The sequence below is a fragment of the Crassostrea angulata genome, chromosome 10 (genome assembly GCF_025612915.1).
Source record: "Crassostrea angulata isolate pt1a10 chromosome 10, ASM2561291v2, whole genome shotgun sequence".
In the NCBI taxonomy this organism is placed as follows: Eukaryota; Metazoa; Mollusca; class Bivalvia; order Ostreida; family Ostreidae; genus Magallana; species Magallana angulata.
Genome location: NC_069120.1, coordinates 19,906,927 through 19,933,276, shown reverse-complemented (window position 1 = coordinate 19,933,276; position 26,350 = coordinate 19,906,927). Strand labels below are relative to the sequence as shown.

The 26,350-nt window shown below is 32.3% G+C and overlaps 1 protein-coding gene across 4 annotated transcripts; it reads left to right on the top strand.

Moving 5' to 3' along the window:
* Positions 1 to 2,151: 2,151 nt before the first annotated feature.
* LOC128166498 (regulator of G-protein signaling 17-like) lies at positions 2,152 to 25,591 on the top strand. Of its 4 annotated transcripts, none has more exons than XM_052831702.1 (7): positions 2,152 to 2,659; positions 11,307 to 11,409; positions 14,719 to 14,894; positions 21,569 to 21,646; positions 21,815 to 21,878; positions 23,434 to 23,595; positions 23,760 to 25,591. In XM_052831702.1, the coding sequence occupies exons 2-7, from the start codon at positions 11,311 to 11,313 to the stop codon at positions 23,928 to 23,930; spliced, it is 750 nt and encodes a 249-aa protein (XP_052687662.1). In that variant the 5' UTR covers positions 2,152 to 2,659; positions 11,307 to 11,310; the 3' UTR covers positions 23,931 to 25,591. The 4 variants fall into 4 exon arrangements, with proteins under 4 accessions (XP_052687662.1, XP_052687663.1, XP_052687660.1 ...); XM_052831703.1 differs by having other exon boundaries at positions 2,156 to 2,659; positions 14,719 to 14,870; positions 21,815 to 21,876; positions 23,429 to 23,595; XM_052831700.1 differs by having other exon boundaries at positions 2,157 to 2,659; positions 21,815 to 21,876; positions 23,429 to 23,595.
* Positions 25,592 to 26,350: the final 759 nt, after the last annotated feature.

Below are 26,350 nucleotides of genomic sequence, written 5' to 3'. Positions count from 1 at the left end.
AAACAAGTTAAAAATGACGCAGTTTCAAGCGAAATACGCACCAATTGCGTAGTCTTAGCTCAAAAAGCCAGACAAATCTTGTTGATTTCAAAGAGTCATGACTGAGTGGCTATCAATGAAATAGAAAGGCATACGTCACTATGTAAGAATCAAAATTCGGTGGCCACGCATAGCCACGGATTTTCTTCATACCTGGCAATTTGAAAGACTTTAGTGAGTAAAAAAGCCTAACACCATTTGTTTGTTGCTATGTGGTCCCGTTGCCATGGTAACCGAGGGTAAAGATGTAAAAATGGCATTTTAATGCTTATTTGAGAACATATTGTGAGTAATGTGCAGAACTTGGGGTTTCCAGGGTAGAATATATTATTAAAAATAGTTGTCATTTTTCAAAGGTAAGAAAAGAATTCAAGGAGAAACGCATATTTTTAGAGCGTTTCCATGGTTACTAAACAGAAATTTTAAAATCTGTTTTCTTCATCTAATTTGAATAAAAAGTGCAATTCTTGGATTTTTTGGTAAACACTATTATGATTGTGCAATTAAAGATTTAAATATGAAAATTGAAAACCGTTGCTATGGTAACAAGCTTAAAAATAAGGAAAATTATAATATATTTAGGCATCTTTAAATAGATATTTTTCACTTACAATTAATAATTATATAAAATCAAATGGTGAGAAAAAATAACGTATGTCCTTAACTTTAATGACACTTGAAAAAAAATCTGAAATTTTATAAAAATAATTGCCGTTGGACATTTCAAAAAGTAAGAATTTCTGTGTGATTTTTTACGCAACTTAATTTTCCATAGCAACAACACTTCTCTGTTGCATAACAAAGGTTTTTGTGGTAATTATGAAAATTTAGACATATTTTTACAAGTTCCGACTAAAACAATTGGAAAATCAGGAATAAAAGCATATCAAAATAATCTTCAATTTCTCAGTTTTTCTTAATTTTTGTCCTTGTTGCCATAGCAACAGATGTCAATTTTCATGATAGAATATATATTGCATGGACATTGATATGGTTGTAAAAATTTAACAGTTTCCTATTTTGGCTTATTAAAAAAACTGCAAAACAACTTATTCAAAAATTTGTAACGGTTTCCATGGTAACATTTTAAAAGTATTGGTTTCTCCATCAATTTTCTTATATAATTAAATAATTGATAATAGGACAAAGACTGTTTTATGTGTTTGATAGTTTACATTAGTGGGCAAAACCTTCTAATATGGCCTCAAAGTAGGTAAGTTTTGCTATTTTCCCATCTTTAGCCTCGATTACCATGGCAACGGTTACCCCCAGCAACCAAATTTTAGTGTTTTTTTCGTTTTACACCTAGGTGTGTCCATGTATGAAATATATGGAAAATTGATGACTATGCGTGGCCAGACCCTTTTATAAATCATTGATTCTTACATTGATTTGATGTTAATGCTGTTTGACACAACTACCTAAAGCCCAAGCTCTTGTTAAAATGGTTCTAACTTCAATTTCTTATTTTACTGGGGAGGGGGGGGAGGGGGGCACTCCATGTTAGATCCGCGCATGTACAATATGGCAATTTAGTGCACTTGATAATTGCGAGCCGAATTGTTTGAGTTTCAGGGACAATATTTGGGTCAAGTACCAAGATAATTTGATAGGTATTGTTTTATATATGACGAAAAAAAACGTACGTCTCTGCGTATTTAATAAACCTTGCATGCTTTTTGGGATTGAAAAAAAACCCCTGTTAATTTGATTGAAGCGAATTATATTCATAAATATTTATTCTAACCAACAAGTATTTTCTCTGTCGCTCACTTTTCATGCATTAGTAGAATTTATGATGATGTATGTCAATATCATTTTTCTGTATTGAATGATATGTTGGATTTATTCACAAAATATCAATATATACAAAACTCATTCGCTTTGTTAACTTCTTTTCAATCAGTAAAGGAAATGGTTTACATTTTAAAGATAACTGGAAAATTGAAATGAGTAAATAAGCGTAAAAATATTTTCCGCGACAGTGGGTTCCGACATGATTTTAAGAAAAAAAATTTATCTTGTTAACATCAGCTCGGAGAGGCTGTGAATTAAAGCGTACCGTGGACGTATGAACTCCCACAACCGAGGCAGCGGCGATCGATATTGCACAGAAGTACTTTTATAGATAATCTCCGTAATACGGACCAGTTTCAACCTAGTATTTACAAAAATATAGGTCACAATTGATAATTAATCGGCTTTAATGGGATTAGACCGATAAATCAATGAGACGAGGGAACTCCTTTATTGATTGTCCCTGAGAATGTGTTTGTCACATTTTCTCTCGTACGCAGAACAGAAGCTGCAGACGATCGGAGCCTCGTTTTCACTTCGAGGGTGATTTATGCATGGATGTGTTGATGCTGTAGTCAATGTTTGCAAGTTTTTTTTCCCTCCCTCTTCCATTTTGCCGAGTTTGAAGTCAAATATCAGTTATCAATGTATGATATGTAGAGGCCTGCGTCAATGCATGTCCGGTGTCGTCTTGCTAAAGAGGAAACGCGGAACCGACTGGCCATGGGTTTCTAGATTATATTTTCTTAATTATCATTTTGGAATATTTATTATGTACTGATGCTTATTCGAAGGAAAGTGATTCCATCAGCTAGTTTTAATGGTAAGTATTCATACAGTCTTAGCCTATAATAGCTAGCTCAGCACACAGGAGCACCATATTATCAGCTGTTTCAGCATGCGTGCATAAATTGTTAAGTGTGATAATGGTATTGATTTGGAGTGATCGAACACATCTGTAGGTGAACTCAAATCAAATGAGATAATTTCACATAGTCACGTTCTCTCTTGAATGAATGTTTGCCTTCGTATGCGTAATGGGTCATTAATTAACACTGACCCAGATGCCTGCCAAACGGCGAAATCAGATAACGTCCCTTAAAAAATATGTTTCATAACCTTACGTTTACTTGCTGAACTCAGGATCTGCTCAGAGAAAGAATTGATAATTTATGTTGGTGTATTGCTTATATAAATACAAAAAACATTTCTGTTGATATCTTATGCATGGCTATTCAGCTATGTCATTTTAGTATATAATGCAAATTTAATTTATGACCGGAATTCAGGAGAGTATCTCATTCAGAAAACTGGGTGCAAAATGATAAAAACCAGAAGACCGACAAAATACCTGCTCGTGGGGTTTCTTCTTAGTGTCTCTTTATCAGCTTGATATTCAATTATATAGCTTAATTACGAGAATATAATGATTCGATGTCTGGTACATAGCATTTTCTTTGTACCGGCTAACGCTGGTAGACCTCTTGACAGACAAGGGAAGATAAGTGAAAATAATCGGCATCGTATGTTTATTTACATTGGGCCAGCCCGATCGATTCTCGACTTCGGATAAAGCAGTACATCTGCTGCCGTAAGCATTTTAATTACGATTAAACACTTCCCAGTCGTTAACGGGAAAGAGGCTTAATAATCTAGACAAAGGAGAGGCGGATCTTGAAATCAGAAGTACTTTGATAGATTCCCTAATTTCCTGGATAAGCGTCGGAATCCGTATTTTGATCAGAGAAAAAATTATTGATTAGAGTTTCGTATAACAAAGAGCACCGTTTGCTGTCGTTATTCGGTTACTTCCGTATTGAAATTATCAACTCTTATACACTTGAAAATATTGATGTTCAGTAACTTCAGTTCCGTTTATTTTTCTTCCCCAATGTCGCTTCTCAGGTGACAGGGGATAATTCAACTTCCTGCTTTCTTTACTGACGTTTAAACTTCAACCCAACTCTTATCAAAAGAGGTTTTAAGTCAAAAACAAAATGCTTCCTGTTAAATTTAATTAAATGGCTACGATTTTTTTTCCTTCGACCATGAACTTTTATACAAGGAAGTCGCTGGTTTTACAATGTCCCTTTTCTGTTGTTAAATTGAAAAATTACACATTTCAATACTTTCCTGGTATTGGATTAAACATGGAGGGAGGGGTAAGTTTGCAGTGTTTAATGTCATATGTTATGATTGAGTTTGATTTATCTACTTTCAAAAGCAAACTTTCCGAGAATTGGAGAAGTTTCCTTCTTAATGATTTAAGAAACGTGTACGAATTTTAAGATTTGACATTTTAAATTGAACTGATTTGTTATTTAAAGGTTGTTTTGTTGACTTCTTAGATCAAATACAATATGCTTATCTTATTAATTATAGACTGAAATAATTTGTTATCATTTCAAAATTTTATACTTTTGATGACAGTAAAATACCAAATAAAATTCTCTTATAACAAAGAGATATTATGATAAGTCACAAGAAGTTAATTGCTACATTTACGAAATTATAAAGAAGAATGCGGCCAGTTAGTATAATTTATATGTTCTCTATTGTGTGCGAAGTAGTGTTTTCCGGAGATGTTCTTACTTATAAACACGTGTCAATAATGATAAAAACACACTGAGTCTTATTAACTGTTTAATATGACATGAAAATGATACATATTGTTTAATTATTAAATTACATATTTTAAAAAAATCCCTTTAGCGCAAAGGTTGTTAAAGTCATAGGACATGACAGTCACTTTTCTTTTCCTTCTTCTTTGGTGCCCCACCCACCCCCTATTTTACTTTCCTTTGCTTTAAAAGCTACGCTGCAGATTATGACATCAATCAAAGTTATAGTACTAGTCTGTACTGTAGCCGTCGAAACCTCTTTTTTGCGTGACACTGCATGGTACCGTCACGCGCCAATCTTATAAAAATCAAAGTGATTTTGAGCTTAATATGTAAAGTCAGTCAATTTTGTTTTTTGTATATCAGTTACAGTGTTTAAACATCTGCAGTAGGTAGTTTTTTGTAAGGCGTAGTTTCTGGTCCATGAGATGTTGTTGTTAAACTGTATGTGTCATTTATGGTAGGGGTTGTATAGTATTGTAATGCTTTTAAGAATGGTGATGCAGGCGCTGAATAGCATATTGCGTTGATGATGATGATGATGATGATGATGATAATACAACGACAACGACATTTATGAATATTAGGTTGGGGGGGGGGGGTAAAGATCTTTATAAGTAGTGTTGTCGCGGGAGCGGAAAATGATAATTATATATATTAATTTATGAAAACAATCATGATATAATTTGGTATTCCGGAAATGAAAAATATAACAACACATCGTCAATTCAGGCACATAAACATGCTAATCGCGATAATAATTACATGTCCCCTTCATAATGTAAGTGTAGATAGAAAGCGAACAAAACCTTCTTTTTTTTGTCTTCTTTACATACGTGTAGATATATATATATGTAGCAAAAATCCTAAATTAGGCAATTAACTTTATAAAAGTTGGAAATTCCGTAACAGCGCAAACAGTTTTGACCTTGTTTCATGTGTAGAGTCAGAACAATTTGAACAATATTGTTCTATTTTTCTTTATCGACCCAATTCGAGTAATAATAAATAAGACGTAGGTCTTTAAAAAAAACCCAGTGTGTTTACGTAATAGACAAGAAAACTTTCAACAAATCGTCTCTAAAAATTCTTACTTCACGTGGTTTCATACACGTTAGACCCCTGAAGTTTCTTTTACATATTAATTGTTATATGCACAACATTAAAACAACACCCAAATATAAATTTTAGCTCACCCGAGTGTCTTCGTAAAGGACTTAGCGTTTGAAGTTGATTGTTATTCTTAAAAAAAGTATTGTGAAAAACAAATGTGATTCCTCGACTTGCATGTATGCACCTGTACTTTTACACTATTTTAATTTACCGGTCATTTACTTGTTATTTCAAACGAAAAATACATAAGGCAGTAGTATGTATACGGTTATTATACCCTTATAAATATTCCCCTTTATTAGTTTTTACCAACAAAAAGTACAACAAAACAAATGTTAATTCATCCGGGCAAAAAATTTAACGTTACGCCTAATTAATATTCGTCCTATCTCGATCGACCGGAAATAACCGAAGCTCTATACGACATGAATAGATGGTTGATACTTGATATCATTTTTGCATCGGTAGTGAAGTGTCTTCCCACAAATGTTTATTTAAAAATAAAATTTGGTGTTATGACTGAAAATAAAAATTTGTGGGAAGACAGAAGGGTATAACAACACAGTTGTTGACTGGAATTTGGGCAAGATATGATTTTTTTGAAATGTTGCATTCGGCCTTGGGCAACATTTACTTGTGAATTCAAATTTGGTAAAAATATATTGTATAGTGATCACATAGTTAACATTCATTTCTTAACTCCATTAAATAAATAGGCCAAGTTATATAAAACATTTTTTAAATCTGCATTTTTTCTATTTTAGCTCTTTGCGTAAATTATGTCCAATAATCGAATGAATAAATTGTACAAAACAAATGTTTTGAATTCCAATTCCTACCTCAATTTTACTTGCACATGTACATTGTAACTATATGCGTAATATCTAGAAATGTACATATTTGTACATCCGTTACATTTATAATTTCGATTTCATTTAAACAAACGGAAACTGATCTGTCTCGGTCTCATGCTAAATCTGTCCTCTTTTTAAAATCGTATTGTTCATTAAAAAGACTGTTTCTTTACAGTAACTTGTTCATTTATCATCGTACATGAAAACTAATACCTTAAAAAAACATTTGTTGAACTGTGGCGTGTATATGCCTGCAATTTTCAAATTCAGAAATCGCTTTGTATTTACTTTATTTACATACTTCGTATTGGGCCTGAAATAGAAAGTTGATAAAGCGTTTAGGAAGACATGCACAAATGAATATAAATTGCAAAACGTGGAGTTTTATCATATTTTGAAACGTGTATTAGATACAAAAATATTTCCCCTGCAGTTGTGCACGCAGGTTTTCCATCAAGAGAATAAATATTGAACAATATAAGGCTTTGAATAAAACTGTACTGCATTTTTAAAAGTGAAGGATTTTCAAAAAGCCACAATGGATAGAATGTCTTTAATCCCCCCTGCTGAGGAGGATTTTCAAGGGCAAGTTGTTTATTTGTCTTTCTTACTGATACCTATAAATTTTCGTAATAAATGTAGTTATGTATATGTTCATATAATATAGTAATTCACTTTCATTCAAGAAATATTAATCTCAGTCAGGGGTTATTAAAATGAGGAATTGGTTGAATTGAATTGGAGTCCTTATTCACACTTGTTAAAGATTGACCTTCTTCACAAAGGAAATGAATCATTCAAAAGAGGAAACAGTCTTCTCATTTATCAGTTGTAAGACCCAAGTTTTCTCATGAACAAAAGACAGTTCCTTGTAAACATAGTATATAGCTGAAGTTTATACATTTTTTGGATGTGATTTCAGGTAAGCGCTCTTTGTAAACAACGTGACTTTGTCCAAACATTTTGAAATACGTGTAGTCGCAAAACGAAGAGAATTTTTTTAATTTAAAAAATATTTTGTATCTATCATTAATGTGTTTTGTATTCAGATACCATAATAGTCATTTTAGATTGCATACTATAAAGTCCTTACACAGTCGAAAGGGTCACTTTGAAAATGTATTAAACTATCCCTAGGTCGGTTACTTTGTAACATATCTTTGCAATATGAGTTTATAATTTCTGATAATGATACAGTGTACTTCAGGCAACGTCGAAATGTGTTTCGTTCAGTCGCTTCGCTGTTAAAGCAGTTCGTTGTATGATTTACTTAATAATCTGAAATGTTTGGATTTGAAAATGTTTGAAAGAGTTAGACTTGGTCAAAACATGTCCGCCAATCTGACTGATTTACATAAAAAGGCGTGCTGTGACTCTGAACATTAAAACCATCATTATGATAAGATTTAGATTAAGTAACATAAGTTTTTTTATTATTAATTTTTGGATGTTGATTTTAATCAACTCTCCTATGCAGTTACTTAGACAAAACGAAAGTGAAACAGTGTTTGGACCTCAGCACAAATCATCGCTGCTGACAAGACTTAGTTCTTGAAATTAATTGATAAATTCGATGTAATGTATGCTAAAGCATTGTTTTTTAAGGAAATTTATTTATTAATACCTTGAAAATAGTCAGATTTTAAATGGTACGAACAATTTAGATATTTTTTGTAGTCGTATGTATTCTCACGCCAGAGTTCAATATTGCATCGTTCAATTCGACGGTCGGCTGTCTCCGTAAATATCCGACAAGCAGAGAGTCTCTCTTGCTTGTGGGATATTTACGGTGTCAGCCGAGCGTTTGGTTGAACGAGACGAGAGTTCAATATTGCTTGGATCCATACAATTTTCGAGAAATGTTTGTATTACTGAAACATAGTTTGATTGAATTAATTTTATCTTTAAATATTATTTAACATGATTCATATGGGGGTTTCTCGACATTCTTGTCGAACAAGTCCAAAAATTCATATAAAAATGTGCGTAATTCAAATACAAATTAGAAACTACATGTACTTGTCATGCAAAATAACATATCATTGATTTTAAAATAAATAAACATCGACAAAATCAACTCCCGTCAGTTCTTCAGTACTTTGATTAATAAAAGTCATTTTAAAATTTTAACAGAAGTTTTGGTCTCTTAAATATGGGCCTGAACATCAAATGTGGCAGTCATATTCGCCATCAAACTTGGGAAGGAATACTCCGTTCTAAACATTGAAGCAATAAATGAATGACTAAAAGGCTGGACCATGCACAGAATAGCTAGATAAAGGAAATTGACATGATTCCTATTTCAAGAGCCCCGGCACCCACTTATTTTGTGACAAGTTTAGTTTTCGGCGGAGGGTGGACTATTACATTCTAGTATATGGTTTCTAAGAATTTTCAGTTTAAAATTGGAACATACGATATCTCAGTAAAGGTAATTTTGAGGTCCCAAAATTAAGCATTGATAAGCACGAAATGCAAAATCTGTGCAAAACAAAATTTCTAAGGGGAAAGGGGGACCCGAGGGATAAAAATAATGTTTGCCAGGGGAACTGAGGTCTACTTTTGGAAAGAAGATTGGGGAACAAAGTAGCGCAAATGCCCATTTGGTTTTATCGTAAAAAACAATTTCAAATTAATTTTTTTTCAACCAAAAATACTAGATGAAGTTATATTACAAGTTTACAAAAGCACAATTTGTATCTATATTCAGTTTTGAATATTTTAACAAACGATAAGAATTTTTTTTTAAACTTTTGGTGGTATTGAACCCATAACCTAAAAACCCTAGCTCTATAATGTTACCTAATGTCTGGTGCTCTAACCACTGAGCCAATTCAGTCATAACAAACTACAATGTGAAGTGCTAAATGGAACTTCAACCACGAATTTACGGACTTGTAGTATTTCTCATAAACGTTCAATTGTTGGGATACAAAATGACATTTTTAAAGTATAGTGGGTCATCTCTCCACGTTTTTGGTGATGGAAATCGGTTTGATTTCCTTTACACCTTATATAGAATATGACAAAAGTATGGAACCCAGATCCACTCTATAGAAAAAAAGGCATTGAAGTTCTAAAAATGACATTATTTTGAGATTTTGATACGCATCGCCAGTTTAAATCAACCTATTCTAAATATCTAACATATTTAAAGGTTATAAATCGATGTTATGTTAAAAAAAAACATTGTTTTCAATAATTTAGAAAGAAATTATGAGATTTGTTCATATTTTAATTGTATAGTATCATATATATCCCCATATGGGCAATTTACACGCCTTATTCACCCATCTTCTTTATTATATGAAATTGATAAGTTCATATTTTCAAAGGGGATAAGTTGGTCCGGAAAACCTCCAGTTTTTTTTCTGCTAAACTTGGAAACGAAGGTCAATGCCGAACTTTTCCGTGAAAGTTGATTGTCCACTTGAGCTTTTTTTTTTGCGTTATACGCTTTTTGCGTTTAACGTTTTATGGTGAAGGACCTTTTTCTTTGTTGCAAGCCACAGGCGATACGCATAATCCTCTTCTAATTTTCCACGAGTAGGATACATCAATTAATGGGGGGGGGGGGGGGGTGGGGTAACCCATTTACGATTTTAGTAACTATGTCATTATACATGTGTTGTACAATGTGTATACATAAAACAATCACGTTTACTACAGGTGTATTAATTCCATCCAATTCACCTCTTTTGGATTTATTTTTTCAAAGACAAACGGTTATAAACATCCGTAGTGTTTTCCACACTTGGCTCCGATTCCTCTATTGCACTCGAAGTTTGAGCTCCTAGTATTTTCCGTAATACAATAGTTTGATAATTAACAACAGTTTTCGAAATAGGCATATTTTTAAAAGAAAGAACGGAAACTCTTAAGATTGTATAAATTGATCGTCTGGAGACCAAACTATGGGTTTTGGTAAAGGATACACACACTTAGAGCGCGGAAATAGTCAATCAATACATTTGGCATCCCACACGCGTGTAGCAACTGATGAGAGAGAGAGAGAGAGAGAGAGAGAGAGAGAGAGAGAGAGAGAGCTAAATGAGTAGTAATATAAACTTGAGAAATTTGTTGTTATAATTGTTGAGAGTCTTATGTCTCATAGAAAAAAAATATTTCACCTACAAACTGAATAGAAGAGAGTTAGTTGAAGTTTAATTTGAAATTTCTTTACCCAAAATAGGCGAACCTCTCTCTCTCTCTCTCTCTCTCTCTCTCTCTCTCTCTCTCTCTCTCTCCATAACTTACTAATATTTTATTAACGATATCGAATGAAATGCCAGTAATTGAACCTCACTTTCATTAAACTGAACACATACTACTGGTCCCTAAGACTCTAACATTAACATAGAAATTAACTCATAACACCGAGAGAATCAATGTTAATTTTGTATGTTCAGACAAATGTCGTGTTTTTATGTGATCGATTTCATTAAATCATCTGGCGTATAAAGTTTTGGTAACGCACAGTACAATAGATCCATAGAGGGTGTACAGTCGCATTCCCGATTGATTTTGCAGTTGGATAGATGCTGTTTTTAAATCTTACTGGCATATTCCAACTACATCCAATTATTTGTTGTCAATTGATGTACAACAGTTATTTCATACTTTTCAAGAATTTTTTTCCAAAGACCATGAATATTGAATGGCTTTGTTCTGTAAGGAATTTGTCCAAGTAACTGTATTTTTTTTTATTTTTTTTTTGCATATTAAGAATACCATCACTGTCTCCAAAAAAGTATAAAATGAATATTACGAATAAATAAAAAACAAAAATGACTTATTTTAACAGGTACTTGACCATTGAATAGAGTGTTAAACACTTTAACAACTATACAGTTTCATTAAAAGTATTGTATTTTTCTTGCAGTCCAATGTCTGAGCTTCCGCCAAATGCTGTTACCTTTGATTGGAATTGTCTTACGGGGGTGATCATTTGTGGGGCACACGTGGCGCCGTTTGTAAAGAGAGGGGTAAGTAAAAGGAAGGGGTCAAAATACAATCGTATCGTTTTTACCGTGGGGGTGGGGGGTTAGCGGTGATCCATTTTGCGCTATAATACGTCGTTTATTGTATTAAAAGAACAAAACAATAAAATAAAGTGGCCCACAAAAATAAAAACATAACAGATTTACTTCATTTTCGCAAAACTTGCAACTCCAAAAAAAACCCCGGATATACATGTATACAATTGAGAACAAAAAATCGAGATTTTGATAACCAGAAAGTATAATAAAGAAGAACATTTAAGATACTGTTACCTTTCTTTTTATACACATAATTTAAGCAAAATCAGAGTCTTAAAATGTTTTTTTTTTAGAATGAACACACAAAATCAAAAATAGTCTTCATCGAAAAACTAAAATGAACGTCTTAATTTGCGATAAGGTCGTACGTGCAAGGTTTTGCACATGCGTGATCGTGGATGTCCTTTTTGTAAGTCTTTTATCAGGATTGGGGTTTAATATGTGCTTGGCTTCATTTATTTCCCAGTGTTGTCACTTTTAACTCGAATTACTGACAGTCGTATATCTTTTTTGCCTTAATCCTTGTATTTTGCAACAGAGTAAGATCAACTGAATTAATTTCTCTTTTTTACATTTTGTTATGCAACTGCCCTTGACAACAACATCCATTTTTCTGTCTTTCCTTTGAATTTATTTGATGACATGACTAAACTTGTACAAAATATACGGTTCAGTTTTGTTTCCATTAAAGACAGAAGATGTAGTTTTGAGTATTGATGTTAGTATAACAGTAATACACAAGATTTCTTTTGCTTACTTTTATAACTTGTTTTTCTAATCAACTAACTTTTCAGCATGTCAACAATTGGTCTTTAGTGTTTGCGTGTCTTCCAAGTTTTAATGCATTTTGTTTATCTAAAGTTTTGCAATATTTACAACTTAATGGCAATGTTTTTTTCAACTTTCTATATTTTACTTTGGAAAAGCTATAAGGTTGTTTTATGTTGCTCAAAAGTTCTTAAACATGATTGTTAAATATAAATGGAATTGATCCCCTAAGATTTGCGTATTCTTACCTTAATTCAGTTCCAGGATATTTTTGCATCTCTATTTTGCTTACTTATTTGATATTTTTAAATACTTCAGGGTTTAAACGATAGACTTTCACCAGAATGATTTTCCTTGACGCATACAATATAAAAGTACCCGGGTATTGATGCTGAAAAACTGTGCAAGGTGTTCCAAACCTACATACATTGTATAATGTATATGTACATGATGTCAGGCTCTCCTATAAAATTTTTTCAATTCATTCTTGGGTAAAACAAAGCGACATGTATAAAATAAATTTAGGATCTTTTATTTTTTTATGAATTTTAGTTGTACTTAATTGATAGGCATGTATGTGTTGGTTTATTAAGCCAAAAAAAGGGGGGGGGGGAGAAAGTTTTCGATACTGCACAATTTACCATGCCTGTCTAATTGTGCTCAAAAATTTAAAATCTGAACAAACCACACTGGTAACAAATTTGTTGAAATTCATTTACTTTTGTTTAAAATCGTTGTTAGGGAAGGGGAATGGGTCTGACTGGAACACTTCAGCTTCTTGTAGGCTTTAATTAACATAAAAAGTCAAAGTAACTAATATTTTTATATATTATACAGGAATGCTACGTTCTTTGTATAATTCAGGATTTCCGTCAGATTTCTGCTATTTTTACTAAATTATTTTTATCAGTTTTGAGGTTCGTGATTTCAGTGTAGATAACGTAGTTGATATTTAACACTTCTCTTTTAACGTCTTGGATTCTGTAAGCTTTTATTTTTTCGACAGAAAATCGGGTCCAGGTACATGTACGATTAATTACTACATCTTCAGTATCTTCTAATAAGGAGTAGGTAATGCACCGTGCAGTGAAGGAGAATAGAGCCAGTGATATTGACTTTCCCCGCAGCAACCTTAGACCCACTTCTCTTGACTTTGTGGTTCTCCAATCTTTTTTGGATTTAGGTTGATCAAGATAATCATGTCGTAGAAGTACATATCTACATGTACGTAATGTCAGCGTCATTGTTCGTATACATTTGTAGCTACCTAGTTTTCAAACCAATGGCTATGAACGACAAAACATGTAAAAAAATTACCCGCTGTTTCTTGTTATGACGTAGTGCACATACAAATATGTACATGTAACTGTTTGGTTATACTTGTCACACCTCCCAAACAAGAAGTAAAATAAATCACATAAGAGCTTTTGATTTTTGTGGTCATTTTTAGATTTTATAAATCTCCTTAATAGGAAGAGTTCTGTATATAGGTATAGGAAAACATTCAGATTTAAAAGTTAAAAATGGATTTTGTCTGTAACAAATTATTTGTGGCTAAAAATACCACATCTACCTAGTTTTGTGGCCATTTTTAGACTATATAAATCTTCTTTATAAGAAGAATTCTGATTTGATTTGAACATATTTTATTATGCAAATATACATTTACATAAATGGATAAGGCAGCAGGCAATGCCTATGTAAGCCTTCTCCATAAAAAGAATTCAGTATATAGATATAGGAAAACAATCAAGGTTAAAAATGGATTTTGTCTGTAACAATAATAATTTGTGGCTAAAAGTATCATATCTAATAATCTGAGGTATATCTGATTGATAATTTTTTGACCATCAACCATCCTAAATGTTTTCGAAAACGAAAGGTAGAATTATTATAACGGCGATATATTTTAGCGCTAAATGATGGACAAGTTAGACAACTACTGCTAAATTGCTAATATCACTATAGAACGGTTACAAACTATTACCGCAATGGTCAACATCGATCGATCGAACCCAAAACTCAATATGGTAAACAAAAGTTTTTGGCGGTACATGTAATCACCCATTCCCTATCCCCTCTCATTCCATGAGCTAGGCTTTTATCCAGCGATATGTCGGGTCAGAAATAATTATGGTCTTGTAAAGGACTAGCATTCCAATGTTTACATGTATGTAAACAAAGGTTTACATAAAACACAGTTTATTTATTTCTACCATCAATGGGTGGGACAACAGATGTTTACATGATTGAACATAAAAGCTTTTTAAGGTCACATAGAGAGATTAAGATCTGATGCGGAAGGTTTACAAATTTGTGTAGTTAACTTATAGGAGAGTATATAATTTTTTCTCACTGGCACTGAAGACAATGAAAAAAGTTATGTCAATACGGTTTCATGTTTTTGCTCTAGGGAAACATGTCTGCTTTTTATAACAATTTTTAATTAAACGTCGAATAATTTGACTTGTTATTTGTTATATTCAGATGACCACTGTTATGCGGAGACCCTCGGGAACATCTAATGACATACGAATAGGAAACCACAGATCGTCCAGCTACGCTACCCCAGGGGATTCCCCACCTTCCAGTCCAGCTCAAACAGGAAGTCGATCCACGAGGGCCTGCTGCTTTTGTTGGTGCTGTTGTTGTACTTGCTCATGGTGAATGCATGACGTCACAACTTTTGCTTTATACGTCATTATCTCTTAGCTAACCATTCTGGATCAAACAAACAAATTAGATAGACTGGGGAAAAAGACAATTTCAATTTGTTAAATACTTCTTATCTTTTGGGGTTTCTTAAAAAACCAGAGAAAAAAGTAAAAGCTTGTTTGATCTGCATATTGCTATTATAATATTGAAATATCATTGATATAAGGTGGTTAACATGGATCGGATAGAAACAATATCAATGATATTTCAAATAGTATTACATTAATGAAAGTTTTTCTAGGCATGACAAAGAAATCATGCATTTATATAATTTGAGTAGTTCTTAAAAATCCTTTCCTTTTTTCCCTATAAACACTACTTAGAAACATAGACTTTGGTGACATTAACTATTGAATAATATATAACACTCTTTCTTTCTATTTATTTAAATTCCTATTTTCCTTTTTTGTGATGCATATATCTTTAAACCAGTTTGTAGTTGAACGTGTTAGAAACGTTTCATTATGTTGTTTAGTACATTATACAGCACAAAGGTTATTTAAGTCATTTTTTTTCTAATGATTTTTTAAAAATTATAATAGTCAATCCTAATCCTTGTACAAATAATTCAGCAGCAATCTCATTTCAACAATCTGAAGAAACCACTCGAAACCACTGCTCCGATCAAGCTTTAATTTTCATGACGTATTTCCTTCTTTGGTTGAATTTGGAAAATGGTTAGGTTTTGCAAGTGCTAAATAATAATTATACTGTACATATAATGGTAACACATATCAATTTCTATCGATTTATAAATATTATAATTTGTTTTGCAACTGCAGTTCAAAGAAACAAACAAATTGAGCTATGATATAAGTATAATTAATGTCTTTTTAAAAGGGTGCAATTAGAAAAATTGAAACTGTTGGGAAAAGTTTCGGTTTTGAGTTGTTGTGAACTTGGCTTATCAGTGTCAGAAAATTAAAGGCAATCGAAAGATTTTTTGACTTAGGTATAGCATACAGCCAAGGCATATCGAACGCCTTCTGAATGCGGAAAGGAACTGGCAGTTAGGATAATTTGTAACGAACTGTCCGGTATCTAGGTTATTATCAAGTCAGGCCATCCTAATAAGAAGGCCAACATGATCCGATCAGGATATCTTATCCCGACCTCCAAGACCATCGCTATTTCACGGACCATGATGGCAGCAATAAGACTGATAATATCTCGCTACTTATATCATATGACTATTGCCTTACTCTGTTGCGTGTCTTGATTATTTAATCTGAAGTCCACTTTCAATTTGTATGCAAAATTTCATTAGTCGGTACGAGTTGCACAGTGTATGTACATTGCTCTGGTCGTGGCCATGACTAACTCGAAATAACTGACCTAGCACAAATTGAGAATTTGTCGGTTAAGCCTTTAGTAATCTACAATGTGTATTTTAGTCGTAACATAGAAGCACATTTTATAGCTGATTTGCTTTTAATTTCATCACCTTTAAAATATAAGATTATTTTTCTTTACTAGTACTCTACAGGAACAAGACTTTCCTTTGAACACGATCCAATGCATTTGAAAAATAACCTATCGAAAACTGAAATATTATATCAGATTTTTATACATGTACTAGTATATCCATCTTAACTTTCTCGGGACAATTATTTTGAATGCTGAATGTCTTAAATAAGACAAAAAATTTTAATCTGTATTTTTTTAACAGCAATGAAGACTGTTTCAGTTATTTAATTAATCAATTTATTAATTAATTTACATTGCATGTACATATATTCCGATTTCCCTTACTCTGGAAACATTATATGCGTGGCACTAAAGTGGGGTTAATGGGTAAAAGATTCGGGTTTTGTTATGGTTTTATTGAGACGTGAAAGGGTGTGCCATATCCTCTTAGCAAAGACCTTAAAATTTAATATAAAAGAAAATGAAGATGCAGCATGGAATTTAGGGATTACTTTATTATCAATTGATAAATGTCTGCACATGACTTATAATTGTATACTGCTGGCACGTAAACAAAGAATCGAAATGTCGTCTGTGTATCTATTGCACGTATCTATTGTTCCGCCCAGCATTCATGCCATAGTTAACCTATCTGCAGGATAAAACAATTTTTAATACAGGTTCTGGACAAACTTTCGTATTATTTATAAACATGTGGCATTCAATCTGAAGCCGCTAAAGAGGGCAGGATGGTTGTTGTGGCCATTTTTAGACTTAATTAACCTCCTTTTGACAAAGAGTTTTGTGTAATGATATAAAAAAGTTATTTAAAATTAAAAAAAAAAATTTTACCTAATAATACTTTGTGGCCAAGAATTAAATATTTGAAATAGATCTGATTGACTATTTTGTCCCTTAATAGTACCAACGACTTTCTGATTTCGCTTAGTTTGGCCTTATTTATTAGTACTTTTTTTATATGGTTTTATTATCTCAGCCGTTTCCATTAATGGGTTTCCTTGGTTAATAAAAACTGTTAAGAAATAAATAATCTGGATGACAAAGTAAAGAATTGAATGACAAAAGTGGTGTCATTAACAGATCCGATGTCTATAGATTAATATTCTGTCCCCTTCCTCTGCCTCACAACTTTTACTGATACGATCGATAGATTAAACCTTTCATTAATATCATGCCAATACACTTTTGCAAACATGGTGTAAGCTTTAAACTTGATGACATAGATCGATTTTAGGTTGCTGCAGTCCTCTTGGAAAGCCGATACCTAGATCTAACGTTATGGGGGTGTTCAACAATGCACAAAATGCATTTCATTTTTAGTATTAGTTTTAAACTATCTTTATCTATACACACCCATTAAACATTGGCGTTATTAATGGTAAGACGATATTCAAACGTTACCATGGAAGTGCGAGGACATAATGCATAAATTTGCTATCCAATGAAATCTTACCTCAAGTCACATGACGTGACGTATTTCTGGTAGAGGAAAATCTACGGATTGATATTTCTGGGTGTTAATTTCTTGTGGGCTTTTCATGATTCGGATATGGTATATGATAACTGTGAAGGTGCTTTGTTGTGTAAACATTAATAGATCTTTGAAATGAACGAAAGTTGGTCATTGCTTCAGGAATGGCGATTGTAGGAACCTAACATCGATCCGATTTTTAGCATGTCTGTGAAATGCTCCGTCTATTGTCGTCTGTTTGCGAAAGGTCGGTTTTCCTTTTTTTTTTTTTACTATTATCATAGTCTTAAGAAATATTTGTTGAAGTGTCGTTTTAGTTTTTGTGTATTCTTGTCAGTGCTAAATGACCAAATTGTGATTATCCTGTGTGTTATACTCGAGATAGACGGTGTCGAGTATCCATAAAATATCCGCACAAGATATCTGCAATAGGTATCGATCGGTCGGCCATGGCTTCTCTCGTTTAGGAAACTAACACCGAGGAGTCTGGTGAATGGACTGACAGTCCAATATCGTTATAAAATCTATAACCTTAATTATTTCAGCCGTACGGAAGACAAACAACATTGGAGTGCTTTCAAAGAAAGGATTATTTTATTGCTTTATTACTAGGATCACGGGTACAAGGCAAACTGTTAAAAGATATCATACATGAATACTCTCTCTCTCTCTCTCTCTCTCTCTCTCTCTCTCTCTCTCTCTCTCTCTCTCTCTCTCTATTAAATATTTAGAATTTCATGCCCGTACTATATAAAATAGAAAACTGAAAATCAATTAGGTTATATATTAATTTGATATTATTGAATATCTCGAGAAGTAATTTTAAATGAATAGGTTTTGGCATGCTAGAATGAAAGTACCAAAGAAGTGCCAAGTTTGATGTTTCTAAGTATAAATATATTATTTCAATCTTGCTCAGTACTTAGCTTTTGTACAATTATACATGTACATAAACGCACTAAGTAACGCATAGCTATGTTCCCACCATAACGAGTTACGCAAGGGGACAACTAGGTTCGATGAATAATTATATCCTTACTGACCTTGTAATAAACTGCTTCCAATAGTGAAAAATATATTTTAAAAATCATTTGTTTAAAAGGGACAAGATTCAATATACGCTTGTTTGTGAATGAATGAATTTTTGTTTATTTCACTTTAATTCATTTTTACAGGTTCACTTTTAAAAAAAATTTACTAGTACAGAATTTTTTTACTTCAGTATGCTATAGTAATGAGCATTAAAAGGTTATTGTGGATAGAATCGCTGACATTTCGGTTCGAATTTTGGCAATTGTATTTTGTGCACAATACATAAGTTTTATTAAAAGTAAGATTCCGTTCTTATTTTGGGTTTATTCATAATATATGCCACTTTCCTAAGTTTGGATTTGATAAAATACGTGTACTTTCGATAGAAATGTATTTAAAAGTGATTAGAAGTAATCAATCAAGTATATACATGTATTCTATTAAAACATCGGGTATGCATTTTAGATGAAAAGTCTATTCTATGTTCTGATTAGAGCTGGTGGCGATATAAGAAATAAGAATTGAATAATTTTTTGACTGTGTAGGATTAAAATTTAATGCAATAAATTAAGGAGCGGTAGTTTTGACTCATATAACTGAACAACTGTACTGTTTCCAAAATGAAACTCAATTGTAATTATCGAAATATTCTTTGTAAAAAGGAATCTTAATGTACTCTTTTAAGTATTCATTAAGTGGTTAATGTAATGTACGATGTACATGTAGTGGAAGTTACTGTCACTTTAAATTTTTAACTAGTAATTTAATGAAAATCAATTTTTAAAAAATAAATTTGACGTGAACACCCGTCGAAAACAGAATATATATTGAATGTTTTCCATATACGACTTATTTTATTAACTCGAGTCTTGGTCTTGATGTTAGGTAACGGGGAAGATGATAAACTAAAGATATGCTTTGAAAACGATTTTCAAAACCTTTGTTGATACGTTGCTATTAAAAGGATCATGTACGTTTTGCGGAAAACTATTCCCTCTGTAACTGGTTAATCAATTGAAGAATAAGCGAAAAATCATGGATACTTATAATTCAACTATCATTTCAGTCCCTTTTACGCCCTATTTCAGGGTTACAAAACTCGAAACCAGTACAGTCATTACGATCGGAATTGTTTTCTGGACGGCTTTTCTGCTTGTTGTCGAAACTTGTGTTTTAGTTGATGAAAATAGAAATGACTTTAAAGATATGGTAACAATAAAGCAAAAATTACTATGTTGTAGGCAGAATAATGGTAGATTTTTGCTTAAATGTAAAAAATGCGTATGATTTAATACAGAATAATAAATATGTGTCCTTATATACTTCTGTACACTAACTTTTATAAATACAAAACAAAAATATGGGCTTTTGATACTTCATTGCTACCTACACATGGGATATTTGTTGTTTTATTTAGCTAAATGATGAAAACAATCTGTGTAAAACAAAAATCGTGTGTAGATTTCAGAATGTGTATCATTTTCATCACTTGTTGGTCTTAACATGCAATGGATATTACCCATGTAATAACTTTGATTTTGCTACGGCATAATATCGGTTTTTATTCAATACTGCTATTGAGAGTGTAGTCAAACTAGTGTATATTGAGCCAGATTTCTGTCGAAGACAAGGTGTAAAAGAACAAAAAGCGTAGTTCAGAAGAGATAGGAAAAGAGTGCTTGCTTTGTAAATAATCGATACAATATTCGCTTGAAACACGAAGGCAAATTTATAGATTTTCGCACACTAACGACAAAGTGAGAACTATGACGTCACGAACCTGTGATGAGTATTTAAAACCATTTATACCCCTATGCCCATGACGTCATCGTTACTTTTGTACCTTCAACAAAAGATGTTTTATTTGATTTCTACATTGATCTGTATCCAACTGTTGTTCGTATTCCTGGAACAGACATAGAACTGGGGTCACAATGTCGCGTACACCAATAGATATTGTTTGATATTTTTACAAAGCATCAGATATACATTTGTGCACTTCACTATGTCCATACCTTATAATAATGCTTCATAACAATATCTTTTTGATAGGGTGTTTCGGGGCATCAATATTTGGTAAACGCAATGAAAAGTCATGTTTTAAACTGTGAAGGAAATTAGTTCCAAATCTTGGAGCTTTGCTCTTATTTTACTAATGGAATATATCTAGAATGTCAACAGTTTCTCAAAAAACGACATTAAACAAGCTCTTGACCTTTTCTTTAAAATGATGTAAAATTGAATAGAGGTATCGGGATTGCTTACTGTTTAATTGTATCTGTCATACCTACAAAACAGAAGTGGTTTTTCATCATGAAATTTACGTTTTAAAAGCAAAACTAATTTTGGAAAATTCTTTCAAGCAAATTGGCCTGCATCTCTCTCTCTCTCTCTCTCTCTCTCTCTCTCTCTCTCTCTCTCTCTCTCTCTCTCTCTCATGATCAAGTTCATTATCCCTTTCAGACAGTTACAAGCAATTTACATCGAATAGGATTCCTTCGTATATTTGTTAGTATTGGTGCAAAATGTTTAATTATTTTCACATATACATGTATATTGATTTTGACACTTAAAGCAATGCTCTACCTTAACCGTTAGGAAGGTTTTTGTGGGTTGGTTTCGTGATGTAACATGCTTGATTTAGCGGTTTTGTCTGACACAATCCTCATTTCGTTTTGTTTCTATTCACAGTTTAGCTGTTAAGACGGGAAACGGATCACCGGGTGGATCACGTGACAAAACAATAACTGTACAGAAACAAGACGAGCCGTAAGTATCAGTATGATTCGTTTTAGCACTCATCAAAGATCTGCATTTTGTAATTACAATGTAACTCGCATCATGGTTTTGAGTTCGAAATGATTGAGACTTAATTTTTTATTCGGGCTTCTATTAACCCTTTATGCATTGGAACGGGATTTTATTTTTACTTTTTAGACCAACGCCAGAAGAAATACAAAGTTGGGGCGAATCATTTGACAGACTCATGAGGAGTTATGGTAAGTTACAGTGTCTGACATAGAAAGCTGTGACTTCTATCAGAACAACGAATACTTCGAACACGAAAAAAAAGAGACATGTCAACGGTTTCAAGATCTAGTCCTAGCAATTTCTATGTAATGACAAAGTATGTATTCATCTAAAATCTGCTTGTAATAGAATCTAGAGCAGTAAGTTCAATATACAGTATGTAATGTACTTGCAAAAAAACAATTTTCAATCAGAAAGTGGACGCATCATACTTAGCAAAACAAACCAGTGAAAATTAAACTCTAAAATAAACGTTATCAGTTTACCGAATTGCTAAAACGTTATACCAATGTTTAAACTAGCAACACAAATCTACATTTAAAGGTACACATGGTGTATCTTCCACTATTAATATTATTTTCGTTCATTCATTATATCTTCAAAAAAAAAGCAACGATATTTACAGACTAATAATCATTGCAATGGGAATTTATCTGCAATGTTAGGATGTATTCAATCAAAATCTTAACACTTTTTTGTAGCTCCAATACGCCATACATAGCAAATGTACATTTATATTATTAGATCTTAAAATAACTCATTTAATTCGGTTTTGGTTCAAAGAGCAATATTGGGTTTTTTTTAAAAAATGCGTGTAATCAGTACGTTTGGAATATTTCAAGTTTGATATCGGCAGTTTATTTTCATATATTGTTTGCAAAACATTATCTTCTTTGCAATGGATACATTATATAAAAAGTGCCTGTTTGGGAGGGTAACAGTTGAAATTGACACCCCGAGATAACCATTGTCAACCGACGCGAAGCGGAGGTTGACAATGGTTTTCGAGGAGTGTCGATTTCAACTGTTACCCTCCCAAACAGGCACTATTTATTTTGTTATACTGAATGTCTTAATTTTGAAGAAAATTTTACTGCTTTTATATAGGAATAACGTGAATTCTACAGCGAACCGTACGCGCATAATTTTCGCGCATGTAGCAATTTTTAATGTTATCCGTTGCTTAGTGCGTTGCTAACGCTGAGGGTAATAGAACGGATTATGAACTGCGTCTTAACCAATCAGATTTCAGTATTTAACATGAAAGTATAACAAAAAGTGATATAATGCACATGATATCATTACAAGCAGGAAAGACGTATTATTGAACTAAGAGAAAAATAAATCCGGTCAAGTGCTTGTGTGTTATGCTGGTAACTATAAATAATCAAAATGAAACCGTATTTGTTTGAAAAATCCATCAATATTTACTATGAAATTGGATCAAATAGTAAGCACACAGCAAGACATTATTTCCTCGACATTAATAAAGATTTATTGAGATTTCTATCCGGATGTGTAAATGAATATATCAGAAAATCCCTTTGCAAAACATACATCGATATATTAAAGACCGAATCTCTATGAATTTGTTTTATCCTTAATCTTGATACGATCACTTTTCTGACTTTTATGAAAGAAATATCGATTCAGTGTTTATGAAAAAATTACTCTAAAAATAATAAACTGACGCGTTGTTAAACACAGTTATTTGGTACTTTTTCTTAAATTTTCGAACAGCTGGTCGAAAAGTGTTCAGAGAGTTCCTACGCTCGGAATACAGTGAAGAAAACATGTTGTTTTGGTTGGCGTGTGAGGAAATAAAGAGGGAAGACAACCCGGAGGTGGTAGAGGAAAAAGCTAGAAATATATACGAAGATTATATATCTATATTATCACCTAAAGAGGTATGCACAAAAGTGTCTATTCTACTCTCTTTTATAGGGAATCGATGTTTTTGTCGACTTTGTAGATTTGTTTTTGAGTCAATTACAAGTAATTTACGTATATTTTTTTTTATTCAATTTAATTTTTTCATTTGTTTCGATAAATATGATGTTTTCTTTTTCAGGTTAGTTTAGATTCGCGAGTACGAGAAGTTATAAATAGAAACATGGTTGATCCCACTCCACATACATTCGACGAGGCACAGTTACAAATATATACACTAATGCATCGAGATTCTTATCCTCGTTTTTTAAATTCTCAGATATATAAAAAACTACTACAGCAGAACTCTTAAACTTAGGATTTTCCAATTACTGTTACTGTGTTGCATCGTGTCTATTGTGAGACGATGACGTCATAAAAATGACGAAAGGAGCGGTGTGTGAAAATGTGTTAGTGCAATATATATGGTTTTCTAGTCACGTGACAGACCTCTGGTACTCCCTCTTCACCATTACCTACGAGATCAGCAAGAACGATAACCCAAAGAGAAATATGTTATGAATAAACTGTGGATATACATGTTATTGTTTACCATACGATTCTTTTTCCATATCCTCAAATCGATATGATATTTTTCTTACCTATCAGTGTTGTCTTGTTCTAGAAATCGTGAGGCGTGCTGGAAAATGACGACAGTTAGCATTTTTTAATTAGATAGAGCAGTAACCATATGTTGCCCTCGTGTTAATTATGCTGATTTGAGGGATGATGTGACATTGTTAATGCATTATAGAAACAAGTAAGGATGTCAACAGTTAAATAACTATTGTTTTCAGCTGGAGCATTTTGTTCCATCTTAAAAGTTGTAAAAGGCATCTTGAATTATTTTGTCCTTTAGAATGATTATATATTAGGTAGATTTTAAACTATACATGTTCTAAAATCCAGGTATATTTCTCATTCCTTATATATTTTTTATTTATTCCATGTATCTAATATTTTCTTTCGTACTTTATCGTTACAAATATTGTAATGTATTCCACTTTTCCATAAAAGAATTACTAATCCTTTAATCCTTCATCCACAACATAAAACATGATTCATTTGGTCAGTTGGATCATTTTGGGAAGATAAACTCTTTTTTTAAACCGTTGAAACGTGTTAAAGAAAAAGTGACTAAAATTTTTTATTGAAAATAGTATTTATTTTCTTAGGTATTCGCCATCCAACCATGAATGGTTTAATTAGATGTAATATGAGGAACGTTCCTGAATAGCCGTTACGTTCTAGTTGCGGAAATGTATTTTGCATTTTCAGCATGTTATTGAAATAATCTTTGTTATTGATTATTATAACTATATTGAATGGTCAGTTGTAAAATTTGAAAAAAAGAATATTGCATCCTGTTTGAACATTTGTTAGACGAAAGGATAGTGAAACCAAAAACATGTACATAACGGCGCCTTTTCTCTTTGACTCTTTATATGAAAGCGTAATTATTGCTGAGTTTTTAAATTTTCTTCAATATTATGTATATCAATAAAAAAGAATTCCATGAATGGGTTCAACACCACTTTTAGTTGACAATCTTCGTACAATAATAGCAAAATTAACTGTTATTACTTAAGTCTTTCAAATGTATTAATACTGATTATCAATATCTCATAAGAAATAAGTACTTAACAATCATTTTGACAGTTTTGATCTAGCTCAGTTTTGTTGACTGCTGAATTTGGAATAGACTTTTTTTAATTAAAAAAAAGATTATATATGAATAGTTTTGTACTAGTAAACCTGACTTTTTGTCAATGTATTCCAGCGACGTTAAGTTGTAACCTGAAGGTTTCCTTTCTTAGATTTATTTTTGTTTCTATGGAAATGTATGTTTTGTACTTGTTATTACCAGATATCATACTTATGACCAACTGTATTAATCATACAATAGATACAAAGTGCGGTTCATGTGTATTATGTTGCATAATATATAGGAATTAAAATCAACGACTAAGACAATGACTTTGTTTTCTTTGATGTCTTAACCAATATGAAAAACAAGTTTTGTTTTCTTAATATGACCGTGTTTGTGTCGCGCGACAGTCTAACAGGGTTGTTTTTTTACTTTTGCCCTTTTGAAAACTCCCTATGTTTAGCACCATAAATTAATTTATTTTTAACATACATGTACATATCAAACAATTTGAAATTTATTTTCCTCTCAAATAAAAAATAGAATCTTTCATTTTGATAAAAACAATATACATTGTAATGTTTTTCAGTGCTACGCAATTTTTATGCATAAATTCAAGTTATCATAGTTAAAATCAACAGTCATCAAAAATCCGGTTTACAACTTCTATATTGCTACCTTTATATTCCCATTTTTTGGAGGGGACGGGGTATTTTAAGTACATCTTCCATATAAAGATAAGATTTTTTACAACATTGTAGTTGATTTTTTTATATCCTGTAAACATTTAGTGAAAACAACAATTGTTTAACTCACATAAGGAAAAGGACTTGTAAAATACTCAAAAAATTGCCAGTCTGCACTTACATCGCCTCCTTACATTTTCTTGCATGAAAATAATACAAAGTTGTCTGGAATACTAGTAATATTTTCTCGAATACTTCTTATCGTCTCCTTGTTAACTTTCATAGTTATGCTTAAACTTTTTTATAATATTAAAGCAGACCCTTTTGTTATCACAAACACTAACAAATTTGATAAACAAGGGTGTAAACACGCATTAATAAAAGGGTTCAAAGACTGAA

What these genes read in the sequence shown, in the direction of transcription:
- LOC128166498 (XM_052831700.1), top strand. Translation starts at nt 11,311, where the DNA reads ATGTCTGAGCTTCCGCCAAATGCTGTTACCTTTGATTGGAATTGTCTT. An exon ending in CGCCGTTTGTAAAGAGAGGG is followed by an intron (nt 11,410 to 14,718) that starts GTAAGTAAAAGG and finishes TGTTATATTCAG; the next exon opens with ATGACCACTGTTATGCGGAG. An exon ending in TGTTGTTGTACTTGCTCATG is followed by an intron (nt 14,895 to 21,568) that starts GTGAATGCATGA and finishes TTCTATTCACAG; the next exon opens with TTTAGCTGTTAAGACGGGAA.